Source organism: Nerophis ophidion, linkage group LG13, assembly GCF_033978795.1.
Source record: "Nerophis ophidion isolate RoL-2023_Sa linkage group LG13, RoL_Noph_v1.0, whole genome shotgun sequence".
Taxonomy (NCBI): Eukaryota; Metazoa; Chordata; class Actinopteri; order Syngnathiformes; family Syngnathidae; genus Nerophis; species Nerophis ophidion.
This window is the reverse complement of record NC_084623.1, coordinates 29981840-29996376: the sequence shown is the minus strand read 5'-3', so window position 1 is coordinate 29996376 and position 14537 is coordinate 29981840. Positions and strand designations below refer to the sequence as shown.

At 42.1% G+C, this 14537-nt stretch overlaps 1 protein-coding gene across 1 annotated transcript in view; it reads right to left on the bottom strand.

Annotated features, from left to right (window-relative positions):
* The window catches only part of gkup (glucuronokinase with putative uridyl pyrophosphorylase), a 123524-nt gene that overhangs the window by 51289 nt on the left and 57698 nt on the right, over positions 1 to 14537 (bottom strand). Inside the window, exons 2-7 of the mRNA XM_061918741.1 lie at positions 3457 to 3563; positions 3289 to 3333; positions 2398 to 2551; positions 2217 to 2288; positions 1210 to 1298; positions 968 to 1124 (exon numbers count right to left, since the gene is read on the bottom strand). Coding sequence (XP_061774725.1) covers positions 968 to 1124; positions 1210 to 1298; positions 2217 to 2288; positions 2398 to 2551; positions 3289 to 3333; positions 3457 to 3563 — 624 coding nt within the window. The remainder of the gene's footprint in view (positions 1 to 967; positions 1125 to 1209; positions 1299 to 2216; positions 2289 to 2397; positions 2552 to 3288; positions 3334 to 3456; positions 3564 to 14537) is intronic.

Below are 14537 nucleotides of genomic sequence, written 5' to 3'. Positions count from 1 at the left end.
TCGATGCTAACATGCTACACTAATCGATGCTAACATGCTATCTACCGGCGATGACAGACATGGCACAGAGATGTATGGATAACCTGCAGATGCATTTGCAATGATAAAGTCAACAAAATCACAAAGGTGAGTTTTGTTGATGTTGACTTATGTGCTAATCAGACATATTTGGTCGCGGCGTGACTGCCAGCTAATCGATGCTAACATGCTATTTACCGGCGGTGCTAAAGCAGACATGGCACAGAGATGTATGGATAACCTGCAGATGCATTTGCAACTATATTACGTTTCCTTCCACCCACATTTAATGCGAAAAAAACAATTACCAATCGACGGATTTAAGTTGCTTCATTATCACAACATGCGAAAGTCCTGATTGCATTTTACCGGCGATGCTAACGCAGCTATTCGGCCATGCTATGGCTATGAATAGCGTCAATAGCTATTTGCTCAATAGCTTCAGTTTCTTCTTCAATACTTTCATACTCCAACCATCTGTTTCAATACATGCGTAATCTGTTGAATCGCTTAAGCCGCTGAAATCCGAGTCTGAATCCGAGCTAATGTCACTATATCCTGCTGTGGTATTCCCATTGTTTGTTTACATTGGTAGCACTGTATGACGTCAGAGGAAAATGGATAGTGGTTTCGAAGATAGCGAAAATAAGGCACTTTAAAGCTTTATTTAGGGATATTCTGGGACCGGTAAAATTTTGAAAAAAACTTCAAAAAATACAACAAGCCACTGGGAACTGATTTTTATTGTTTTCAACCCTTTTGAAATCGTGATAATGTTCCCCTTTAAATAGGGCATCCATATTTGCACTTTTGTTCTTGCAGTCTTAGTCAATCACCCACTTATATTATTACAAAATGTTATAGTTTGCACATTTATTTCACACTTGCTATTTGAGATCTAACTAGATTAGGCCCTATGTGGGCTCTACAGTAGTGTTTTTTCACAAACCCAGAATTTTCCAAACGACCTGTCGGGGGCTTTCGTCTGGAGACTCAGGAAGTCAGACAGGTAGGGCAGTGTGTCTTTCTGGATGCAATAAAACACCACACTTGCAAAGCGGGAAGATGTCCGCCCTTCCTCTGGTTTTTCCAGGAAGCGAGTTATTCTTGATCAAAAGGAAAACAAAAAGTTGCCTTGTGGTAATTCAGTCTTTTGTAGATGAAAAATAAAATACTCTAATTTCTGCTGACCTGTTAGAATCAGGGCAGACCTCTACAATTCCCCTGGAGCTGATTTTTTCACTTTCTTCCATCTCGTAGAAGATTATCAACTCTCCAGGCTGTAACACACACACAAAAAAGTACAGTATAACCTTGAAAGTGAAAGACACATGAAGTACAAAAATTCAAGATAAATTATGGATTTAGATTTGAACTTTAGAGGTTAAAACATAACCATTCATCATGCGATGTGGAGGTATCAGTCCAATCAACTGATGAAAAAAGGCAATTTTTGGTGATAAGCATTGAATACAAAATGGGGGGAGAGGCCCACACGTCTCATCTCCCTACTTTGCTACAAATACTGTCTTTAAAATGTATTTTCACGTTCTTTATTAGAGTACTGGTTTTGCAACCTTACTTTCAGTTATAAAACGTTCTGGCAAACTGCGTGGTCACCCGTGCTATGTTTACATCCGCAAGGAATACAAGGTATAACTAATCTTCAAAGCAATCTGAACATGCCGAGTATATTTTATAAAGGCGGACCGCGAGCAGCATTTGGAGCTCTCTAAAACAAGTTCCATCTCTGCCATCAAGGTGACAGTGCATGACAAACTCCTCTACAAAACTACAGAGGATGACAACGGTTAAGGGACTGTTTTGCCAGACTTACTGTAATATTGTGATGCATTCAGTGACACCCGAGAAACACGGACTAAGGCTTTCATTGACTTTGCTTGTACTATTACTGTATGCTAAAACTTAATGTGGCTGTATGGTGGGCTATTCTGCAGCTGTACTAAAATAAAAAAAGCACACCAAAGTGTGTTTAGTTGTTATAAAACAGAGTTTCTGAAAATAAAATAAATACATTTTCCCCCGTGTATACGGAATCCTATTAAAACTGGGGCGATTGGGAACCAAAGTCCCACTGTATTTTTGACAGCTCCATTTAGCGTCTGGCACCATTGTATTCAACCTTCAACCTTAGAATTTACCTTGACAAGTTATTAAAAAATAAAAATTATTCTCACCTTTGATCGGAAGAAACGGATGACTTGACCAATGTCAAAGTTGTGGTCTGCACACAACATGTCTCCCGCTATCTGCTCACACAAAGGTGAAATCAAAAACATCCAATGTCACAGACACTGATGATTGATGGAAAATTCAATGTTTATACAAATTGGCAAAGCAAATGTGAATTTATCGTACCACCATGACATCATCCTGCAGCTTGCGACTGCGTATGGCCAGCTCCAGGTCAGCTACAGCGCCAAGGCGGTCCTCCAGGGTGGTGCTGCCGTCATTTATTATGTTTTCTACAGGGAAATCACTGGCTGTAGCCCAGCGCTCAAAATGCTTATATCTATTAATCAGGGAGAACAAAACAGATTTTAGCCACAAAAACGTTTACATTACGTTTAAATTACAGGCCAAAGTGGACCAAATCTGATCTTTTCAAAATCCAAATTTTTCTAGCTGACTGTTTAGTTTACAATTAAAATGTGATCTTTATCAGATTTCAGTAGAAATGCACACAGGTCCCAATATGGCCTCAAGGTCACTAGCATGCACAGTTCAATAAAGTGAAAACAAAAAGGAAGTTAACCAGATTCCTTAAATGAACAAAGAAGTCGTTACTACACAAGAAAACATGTTAGTGTATTTGTGTCATGCCTGTTGTGTAGAGGAAGTAGGGCTGATGATGGAATACAACTGCAGGAGGAGGAAGAAGAGAATTGAAAAAAGGAAAGTGCAATCACTTTCCTTTTTGCAATTCTCTTCACAATTGCTGCACACACAAATGATGACCAAATACGACGTAAAAGTCAAAATGTTATATTTCCATTTATATAGTAGTCAATTTGAAAAGATTATATTCCAATGGATGTGGGCCAAATCTGATGCAAAAAATAACAGATTTGAGGCACTTTGGAGTGCTTAAACTGGCAAAAAAAGTATTTAATCTGTGTCATTTGAGGACAAAAAAAAATGATTTGGTGTGCAGTGTAAACCGAGGCATACAAAGGCAAAAATTAATGTGCTACTGAATAAAAATATATAGCAAACTGTTGACACTCAATATTACTGTTGCGTACTCACTTGTCTGCATTAGTGACAAGATACACCTCTGTGAATAACTGACGCCTAAGGACAAAGCAGACATACAATCAGCACAATGAAAGTTGTGTAAATGTTACAGTGGCAAAGAATCAAGAAAACACATTCATGACAATTCAATGTTCGAATGATTAAGTCACTGAGACTCACATGTTGACGGTTTCCCACCAAAAGTCTAGGATTTTCTTCCCACCAATGCCAGGAAGCAGGGCTTTTGGTACCCCAGTTAGGTAGTTGTACAAGCCTGTATCATCCTTCTGGTTGAGGAGTAAATGAATATAATGTTGTTAAATGCATAAATGAATGCACACAGGGGTGTGTCTTTATTCTTCAACCATGACTGTTCACCCATCCCGTGGAATTCACCGAAATTGGACTCCGTCTCACCCCGGAGATGTCGCTCTTTTTGCTGGTTAAGGTAATAATAATTTCGCAGGCTCAAATTAGGGCTGGGCGATATATCGATATACTCGATATATTGCAGGTTTGTGTCTGTGCGATATAGAAAATGACTATATCGTGATATTCGAGTATACGTTTACACGCAGTTGCTTTTAGCTGCTGGCATTACACTACAGGCTCTAATCATTCGTTCTTGTCTCTCCTTCTCATAGAGACATAAAACAAGCGCACCTTGTATCATACGTCACATACTGCCGCGTAATACGCCCTCGCGTAGCAGAGAGGTAGCAGCATGGGTAACGTTAGCGGTGGTGGTGCTGTGGAGCAAAAGAGTTGCTACAAAAATTATCAATATGTAATATTGTAATGTTGTAATCTAATATGGAAGCTGGAAGGGAAGCTGAAGGATAACAACATGAAGGCGGTCTGGAGAGGTATGCAGACCATCACCGGCCTCAAACCATCTGGGGGTCAGGGGATGGATGGAGACAAAGAGAGGTCCAATGAGCTAAACCAGTTCTTTAACAGGTTTGACACAGTGGCTCCGACAAGCTCCCGCTCCCCCAACCCCCAAAACATGCCAGCCGGGCCCCTGGTAACTTCAGCAAACCAATCCATCCCTCCTCCCCGCCTCACATCCCCCCAACACCAATGACTACCTCTCCCCACTTAACACCTCCCACTCAAAATGATGACTCCCCCCTCCCCCAACCAACGGAGACCCCCCAGTGTGTCTGTCTGCAGAACAGGTGAATGCACAGCTAAAAAGGTTACACAGAGGCAAGGCCGCGGGTCCTGACGGTGTGAACCCCAGGGTGCTCAAAGCCGGCGCCCCACAGCTGTGTGTGTGGTGTGCTCCAGCACATCTTCAAGTGAAGTGAAGTGAATTATACTTATATAGCGCTTTTTTCTCTAGTGACTCAAAGCGCTTTACATAGTGAAACCCAATATCTAAGTTACATTCAAACCAGTGTGGGTGGCACTGGGAGCAGGTGGGTAAAGTGTCTTGCCCAAGGACACAACGGCAGTGACTAGGATGGCGGAAGCGGGAATCGAACCTGCAACCCTCAAATGCTGGCACGGCCACTCTACCAACCGAGCTAAACCGCCTCAACATGAGCCTTAGGCTGCAGAAAGTCTCCACACTGTGGAAAACCTCATGCGTGGTCCATATCCCCAAGTGCACGCGACCCAGCACGTCAAAGGACAACAGGCCGGTGGCGCTAACCTCCCAGGTCATGAAGACCATGGAGAGGTTGGTACTGGAACAACTCCGCCCTGCAGTCAAGCCCCACCTGGGCCCACTCCAATTCGCCTACCAGCCACGACTGGGAATGGAGGACGCAGTCATCTACCTGCTGAACCGAGCCCACACCCACCTGGACAAGCCTGCAAGCAGTGTGAGGGTCATGTTTTTTTTACTTCTCCAGTGCTTTCGATACTATACGGCCTGGGCTACTGGGTGTGAAGTTGGAGAAGATGCAGGTGGAGGCCCCCTTGGTGTCCTGGGTTGTAGATTACCTGACTGACAGACCACAGTACGTTCGACTGCAGGACTGTGTGTCTGACAGGCTGGTCAGCAACACCGGGGCCCCGCAGGGTACAGTCCTCTCCCCCTTCCTCTTCACCATTTAGACTACCGATTTTCACTATCAGTCAGACTCCTGCCACCTTCAGAAGTTTTCTGATGACTCTGCGATAGTGGGGTGTATTGAGGATGGTGATGATGAGGAATACAGGACACTGATGGTGGACTTTGTCACATGGTGTGGAAAGAACCACCTCCAGCTCAATGTGACGAAGACCAAGGAGCTGGTTGTGGACCTGGGAAGGAGGAGGAGTACTCTGGCGACCCGTTTCCATCAGGGGGGTCGATGTGGACATGGTTGAGGATTATAAATACCTATGAATGGGTCAAAACACGCTGATGGGACAGAGCCGCCTCTACTTCCTCAGGAGGCTAGGTTCCTTCAACATCTGTACAAAGATGTTGAAGATGTTCTACGACTAGGTGGTGGCGAGCGCTTTCTTGTATGCCATGGCTTGCTGGGGCAGCGGGTTTAGAGTGAGGGAGGCAAACAGACTGGACAAGCCAGTAACGTAGTGGGAGTGGAGCTGGACTCTCTGGCGGTGGTGTAAGAGAGGAGAAGTCTAGCAAAACTCCTAGCCATTATGGACAACACCTCCCACCCACTACACTCGGACCTTGCGGAGAGAATGAGCACGTTCAGTGGAAGGCTCAGACTCCCTAAATGTAACACGGAACGACACAGGAGGTCCTTCATACCGACAGCCATCAGACTGTATAATGCATATGTTCCTTCTTGACTGCACTTAAATGTAGAATATATGTAGAATATATTTATATCATTCATATATTATATATAATATATGTCTGTGGAGAGGCGAAGCCGACGAGCGGGCCAGGGCAAACGATGGTCCTGCCCAAGATGGCGGACAGGAGGCGGAGCATGCAGCAGAGCGGAGAGGCGGGGCACGGCTGCAGCGACACTACAGCCGTAAGAGTCAGGTGCGTACACAACACCCCTGTGCTCAATCCCTGCATCTTCTGCAGCAGCATAAAAGGGGAGAGGGAGGAGCATTCGTGGCAGAAGTAGGCAAGAAGACCACGGCGAACGACGACCATGAGAGCGACCCCAAGCAAGATGAGCCCCCGCAGCAGACACAGCCACCAAAAGGTGCGCCGCGACAAGGAGGAAGAGCCAGCGCGCTAGAAAGTGGCGCGACCGACTTCCAAGACAGTATGTTTATTGAAATAATAAACTCGAGTCAAACCTGTCATGATGCGTCCTGTATCGAACGGCACTGCAACCCACACGGGGACGACTGGAGACCCGTCACAATGTCATATATTATTTATTATTATTATTATTGTTTATTGTGAGCGAACTGTGGTGCTGAATTTCCCCCAGGGATCAATAACGTACTTTCTATTCTATTCTATTCTATTCTATTCTATGTAGCATCATTTGAAAAGTCACCTGCTAGAGAATGAAGAGTGCACACTCCGCATATCAACATCTCCATTCAGTGCCACCGCCCACAAAATCAAAATGCAGAGGCAAACATTTTCAGATCAACACCGTATGAAAAAAATAGTCAACAACAAAATAAGATAATGTCCGCAGTAACCTACGACATAGCGAAGGACGAACACTATTTGATTTCCTATTATGCAGCTCATTTTTATTTGACAGTTATTGCAATATATTGTTTGACATCATGCACAAAAGAGGAGCACTTTATTTGTTTAAAACTATTGTAGTGGCGTTCTGTACAAAAAGTGCACTTTAATTTAGTGTTGTTTTGTTATCTCATCTTAGTGACACGGTCCCCTAAATTTCTTGCAATTGCACTTTGAGAAACGTTGTTCTTAAACTGTTTGACTATTTGCTGACTGATCATTTTTTGGGAAGCTATTTTTTATACCAAATCATGGCACCCACCTGTTCCCAATTAGCCTGCACACCTGTGGGATGTTCCAAATAAGTGTTTGATGAGCATTTGTCAACTTTATCAGAGTTTATTGCCACCTTTCCCAACTTCTTTATCACGTGTTGCTGGCATCAAATTCTAAAGTTTATGATTATTAAAAAAAAAAATGTTTATCAGTTTGAACATAAAATATGTTGTCTTTGTAGCATATTCAACTGAATATGGGTTGAAAATGATTTGCAAATCATTGTATTCCGTTTATATTTACATCTAACACAATTTCCCAACTCATATGGAAATGGAGTTTGTGCAAGTTAACGGTTTTCATATTGCTGCATGACAGTGTTTTAACCTTCTCTATTAATTACTAAAATTTAATATTGTGCCTGCTAATCATTCAGTAATTGAAGACTTGACCAGAACATGTTATAAAATAATTTACACCATATTTCAGCCAGCAAACCCTCCTATTCCTCTACCGATGTACTAGCATTTCTCTAGGTGCAACTATCACAGAATAACATTACAAAGCATGATCGTAATGTAGGACATTTTTATTTTTATGTCAGGGTTTCCCCAAACTTGCCAAAATACCTACAGCGGTGGGGGCATGGTTAGGCGTGTGGTCGATATGATGTCGTCACTTGATTTGCTACGATGCATTTATTCTTTAAAAAGGCAAACAAATGTAAATATACATTTAAACCAATCTGTTATTAGGTATATCATTAACATATACAATATTTCCTACATAATATTGTTTTGTTGTAATTTTAAATTGTTGCTGCTTATTGGACAATGTACTTTGTTGAGAATTTTTAGAGAGTTCTCAAATCCTCTTAGTTATTCTTTCTTGAATAAAATGGACTGGCAACAAATCTAGCAACTATTTCTGGTGTTATTGGAGACTGTACTCATGTTTAAAGACTCCGTCTAGATTCTGTTGCACCATTCTTATGACACAAATCGAGTTGCAGAGGGCCTAATGTCAAACTTCCTTCTTTCATTAAAAGCCACCAGTGTCATCTTAAATTGTAAAGATCGCTGTCCGCAGGTATATCTTGAATATATTAAAGTACGTCCATAGAACGGACACGCCGCTTTTGCTCCAGACAACCCCGTGTGTGTAGCGTTTCTGGAAGACTATACAAGTGCGTCTTTTTCCTGGCAAATTTTTGGTGCATCATTAGTCAATAGTGTGCAAATAATAAACTGTATACAGCCATTTTAACTGTAACTACCTGCTGGTGTTAATGTGTCTGTGTGTTGAGGAGAGAAGCACAGAGACAGACAAGTGTGCAAGGAGAAGATACTTGTTTGAATTGGGCCCGCTAAAAAGAAAATCAGACTTTGTTTTCTCCGGGACATTACTATACATTACATACTTTGTTAGGTGTGGCGGCTAATATCAGTCCGTACATTAGTTCAGTTCAGTTTCAGTTTCAGTTTATTTCAAACATGGATACGATACAATGTAATTCTTCACACATTCCCAGTTGTTTCATTACAGCGTCCAAAAAGGAGTAGGAAGCAGAGCTTATTTGATCCTACCCCTTTTCATACCAGCAGTTTTATCCAATTTCCTTATTTTCTGTAACAGAACAGTGAACAAATAAATAATCTATTAATAAATAAATAATTTCTTTCATTAATCCATTCCACGATTTCATTCCACATACAGATATGCAAAACCGGCAGGGGTGGCCAACCAGTCAGCAACTAAGAGCCACTTTTTTTACTGTGTTACTGCAGAGAGCCACATCCTACACATGGGCACACATGATCACCCCATCACTCACACACACACACACACACACACACACACACACACACACACACACACACACACACACACACACACACACACACACACACACACACACACACACACACACACACACACACACACACACACACACACACACACACACACACACACACACCTGCTCAGCCAGATTTATTGTAAATTTCACACACCAACATAACTCCTACAGTACTAAGACCACAGGCCTGTTATTTTCAACAATTAACATTGTCACACACACACAAACTCTCAGTTCAACCAAGTCCACTAACAAAAATATATTTGTTCTGTTACTATGCATGTTGCTTAGTGGGACTTCTGGCATTCCTTGTGAATTTGGATCGGATCGGCCGCAGATATTTGCCAAAAAATGTGTATCGGCAAGGCATGGGAAAATGCCGATCCAGATCCAGTTTTTTAAAAAAAATACCGGTCCGTGTTTTCCAATGCACCAATTTAAATAATACTTTCATGTTCACCTGTGTAAAAACGCCAACTCAGTTGTAAGTTTGACCATTTACTTTTGACAATTCTTCATAGTCAAGATGGTGAAAAAGTGAAAAGAAGAAAGAGACACAAACATAACTCATTGTCTCTGTACATATTGGTCTACAATGACATAAAATGTAACGGTAATGTCCCAAAATGTCCAGCAGAGGGAGACTCCCGTCTGCCTGAATGACTTCAACACATTGTATCCAATTCGACAATTATATTCAACATATCAGCACTATTACACTTTTTTACATGTCTGATATGTTGTGAACTTATTAAAGACAACTTAAGCCATTGCTTCTTTGCCGCTTTGTGTAGAATGGCAACAGAAATTACAACAGAAGTCCGCAACATGGATGACTCACTTTCGAAGGAATACCGGAAGTAATACCAACAGGCAGTAATTTAACAGAAGTGACATCATCTAACTGCTGTTTACCGATTATAGCGTACAATAAATATATACAACTTTATCCCAAATTAAAGCATTGCAGTCACTAATACAAAACTGTTATCAAGTAATTATGTAAAGAATATAACAATTGACTTCAGGACAACACAAATACATTCCACATTTCTGCTGCTCCCTAATTTCCGTTCCGCATTTTCCAACACACCTTCAACACATCTACAGGTGGTCTGTGTCTTAACTTTTAAGACGGCAAGGTAAAAATGTCAGCTGTGTGGGAATATTTTACCCTACAAAATGAAAAAGATGAAGGGGTGGAGTGCAAAACATGCCACAATAAAGTCAAGCGTGGTGGTAAAGTGGTAAGACGATTTAATACAACAAATCTGATCAAGCATTTAGCAAAATACCACCGTTAAGAATATGAAGAGTCATTGCAGAGGAAATAATTCTGGATGATGAGCCGTTATCTCTCGTGAGTAAGGTGGGCTTTCGACGCACCATCCAACACCTTGAACCACTGTACAACATGCCCAGCCGTCATTACAACCTTGAGAAAACAATCCCCCAGATTCACAAAGAAGTTAGAGATTACATTGCCAAACAAGTAGAGAGTGCAAATGCTATTAGTTTCACAACCGATATATGGAGCTGTGATCACCGTCCTTTATCATTATTAAGTTTAACTGCACACTGGCTTGGGCCAGACTTCAACCCAAAGAGAGCTTTTTAACATGCATGTGAGTTTAGAGGCTCACACACAGCGAATGCCATCACAGACGCAATTGAACATATGCTAAACGTTTGGAAGATTGACAAAAAGAAGGTCCATGTAATTTTAAGAGATAACGCGGCCAATATGAAAAAGGCAATGGATCAGCTTGGCGTGCCCAGCCTGGGATGTTTTGCGCACACCTGTCCAACAGGGTCTATTGGCACAGCGAGCTGTAAGCGATGCAATCGCTGACGGGAGAAAAATAGTGACCCACTTCAAGCACTCGCCCATGGCCTACACAAAACTCGGGGATATTGAGGAAGAGTTGAATGTTGAACCGAAGCGTTTGCAACAGGACGTCAAGACCAGATGGAGCAGTACAAAGATGATGATCGACAGCCTAGTGCATTGTAAACGGGCACTGCAGGCCTATGCATCGGATAGCGACAGCAATCTGCCAGCCACATTAACAGGCAACAAATGGTCGCTGCTAGAGAAACTGAAAATATTCTTAAACCCTTCCAAGAGCTGACAGCCGAGGTTAGTGCAGCCTCTGCCACGGCAGCCGATGTTATCCCATCTGTCCGTGTCCTGACACGCTTTCTAGACAGTGAGAGCAAAGAACACCGAGGGATTCAAACCATGAAGGCCTCCTTACTCGATGCGGTTCAAACAATTGAAGAGAGTGTGTAGATAGTTTGTTTTTGTTTTTAAGTTCACACTTGTTCAAGAGCAATTTTGTGTATTTTGTGTTTATCCTTAAATAAACAGGTCAGTTTCTTGTTACCAACCATTGTCTATCCATCCATCCATTTGCTACCGCTTATTCCCTTTTGGGGTCGCGGGGGACGCTGGCGCCTATCTCAGCTACAATCGGGCAGAAGGCGGGGTACACCCTGGACAAGTCGCCACCTCATCGCAGGGCTAACACAGATAGACAGACAACATTCACACCCACATTCACACACTTGGGCCAATTTAGTGTTGCCAATCAACCTATCCCCAGGTGCATGTCTTTGGAGGTGGGAGGAAGCCGGAGTACCCGGAGGGAACCCACGCATTCACGGGGAGAACATGCAAACTCCACACAGAAAGATCCCGAGGCTGGGATTGAACCCAGGACTGGAGGACCTTCGTATTGTGAGGCAGACACACTAACCCCTCTGCCACCGTGAAGCCCCACCAACCATTGTGTATTATTCAAATTCACCTAATTCAGCTGGCTAGTTGTTATCAAGAGTACTAAAACCATTTTCAACATGAATGTGACAATTAAGTAGGCTAAATAACTTTAAACTTTAATATATGCTCGGATAGGCCAGTACTGTATCGGCCAGTATCGATATCGAATCGGAAGTGCAAAAACATCGTATCGGAAGTGCAAAAACCTGGATCGGGACATCCGTACTTGTGACGCTGAAGATTTGAAGCTTTGAAATGCACAAATGACGCCTGACATATAAGGCAGAATAGCTTGCCATTACATTCAACAACAAAAAAAATATAAACTCTCCCACTCTGTTAAAAATGTCCTGTGTTCTTCTTCATATTTTCTTTTTGTTGTGCTTTTTTTTCCTGCCATTTTGAGAGCGAACTTGTTTACTATTGTGATCTCCTCACGCACATGCACGTTTGACGTCACTCAAAACGGCTTTGGCTTCTTCTGAGAGGCACTGACTATACGTCCTCTTTTCCCCTGACACGTCCTCTTTGGGCGGGCTGTCCGGGCTGGGTTTCCTATATGTCTCAAATGTCCAGCATTTTTGAGTTAAGGTTACGTGTATTTTCAATGTACGTCCAGCATTAAGAACGGGTTAAACAAAAAACAAATTGTGGAGGCGAGTGCACGCAGCAGCATTCGTGAGGGAGGGGCAGAGACAGAGAGCAAGAGAGTAGAAACACAGACAGGACACAAGAGAGAGATGTGGAGAGACAGACAGGACAAAAGAGAGAGATGCCGAAACATAAATGCAACTTCACAGATGATTTGCGGAAAAGGTATCGGTGTTTTCGTCCTGGCCGTGAATCATGGGAAGCAGAATGCACTGTGTGCAAAGGATGGAGGTCTATATATGTGGCAAATAAAGATCTACAAGCCCATATCGACACTACAAAGCACAAAACAGCTGTGCAGGGCGAGAGCTTGTCTACTAGGGCTGTGAATCTTTGGGTGTCCCACGATTCGATTCAATATCGATTCTTGGGGTCACGATTCGATAATATATCTATTTTTTCGATTCTCGGTTCAAAAATGATATTTTTCCGATTCAAAACGATTCTGTATTCATTCAATACATAGTATTTCAGCAGGATCTACCCCAGTCTGCTGACATGCTAGCAGAGTAGTAGATTTAAAAAAGACAAAAAACTTTTATAATTGTAAAGGACAAGGTTTTATCAACTGATTGCAATAATGTAAATTTGTTTTAACTATTAAACAAACCAAAAATATTACTTATTTTATCTTTGTGAAAACATTGGACACAGTGTGTTGTCAAGCTTATGAAATGCGATGCAAGTGTAAGCCACAGTGACACTATAGTTCTTTTTTATTATTTTTATAAATGTCTAATGATAATGTCAGTGAGGAATTTTTAATCACTGCTATGCTGAAATTATAATTAATATTGATACTGTTGTTGATAATATACATTTTTGTTTCATTAATTTTGGTTTGTTCTGTGTCGTGTTTGTCTCCTCTCAATTGCTCTGTTTATTGCAGTGTTGCTGGGTCAGGTTTGGTTTTGGAATTGGATTGCATTGTCATGGTATTGCTGTGTAGTGGTTTGTTGGATTGATCAAAAAACAACAAAAACTATTAAAAATAAAAAAATAGATTTTTTTTAAAAATGAGAATCGATTCTGAATCGCACAACGTAAACGATTCGTATTTGAATCGATTTTTTCCCACACCCCTATTGTCTACTGTGTTTTGTTGAAATATAATTAACTTGGCCCTGCGATGAGATGGCGACTTGTCCAGGGTGTGCACCACCTTCCGCCCGATTGTAGCTGAGATAGGCACCAGCGCCCCCCCGTGACCCCAAAGGGAATTAGCGGTAGAAAATAGATGGATGGGATGTTTTGAGGCATTATTTATGTTGACATTGTATACAAGAGGTTATTTGGAATATTTCTACCTCTGCACTTTCTAAAACTGTGAATGTTATGGAATATAAATGTGACTTATTGTGTTATACTGTCAAGCAGTGTTGGCGTTACCGCACTTTGTGTGTCTTTTTACGCATTGAAATCAGAAAGGACGCGCAATTCCTGAAGCCCGCGTGTCACCCAGATGCGGATTTTTTGTTTTTGTTTGTTTGTTTTTTAAAATTGTATCAATTATCGCTTTCCACAAGTTTTCTTTTGTTTATATTTGCCAGGTCAAATTTCCGTCCCCGTTTATTGTGTTTTTATTGGTCATAAATTTTGATTCGCCAAAAGTTTTATCAATGACAAATACCACCTCAGTTTGCACTCAGACAAGTTTACTGCGAGGGGCTGTCAAAATAAATAATTCATGGTTAAACACTAAGGCACTAATAGAGTTGTTAAACCTTTCCTGCATCTGGCTCCCAGACCGTAGTCGAGGAGCCCAGGGGAGACGTTCCTCCAGGGCCGATGTACTTCAGGGGTAACACCCTTCACTTTACCCGGCAGTGGGTCTTTACAACCCCGGAATCGAGGGTGAATGACGAGGTCGGCGTTTTCTTGCAACTTTGTGACTTTATTGGTGTCTTGCACACAGTCATCCACCAAGCTACTGGCACCTGCACCACTCACTGTTACCGCTCCCTCACCTCTCTCGCCAACCCACTCACTGACTTCAATCACCTCACATGCTGTCATATCTTAAAACGGCCACACACACACATGCTACTTTCATAACCGAGTTAAGAGCATTTAACAAGATGGCGGCGCCCGGACGGGCTGCGACACTGCGGTGCTCT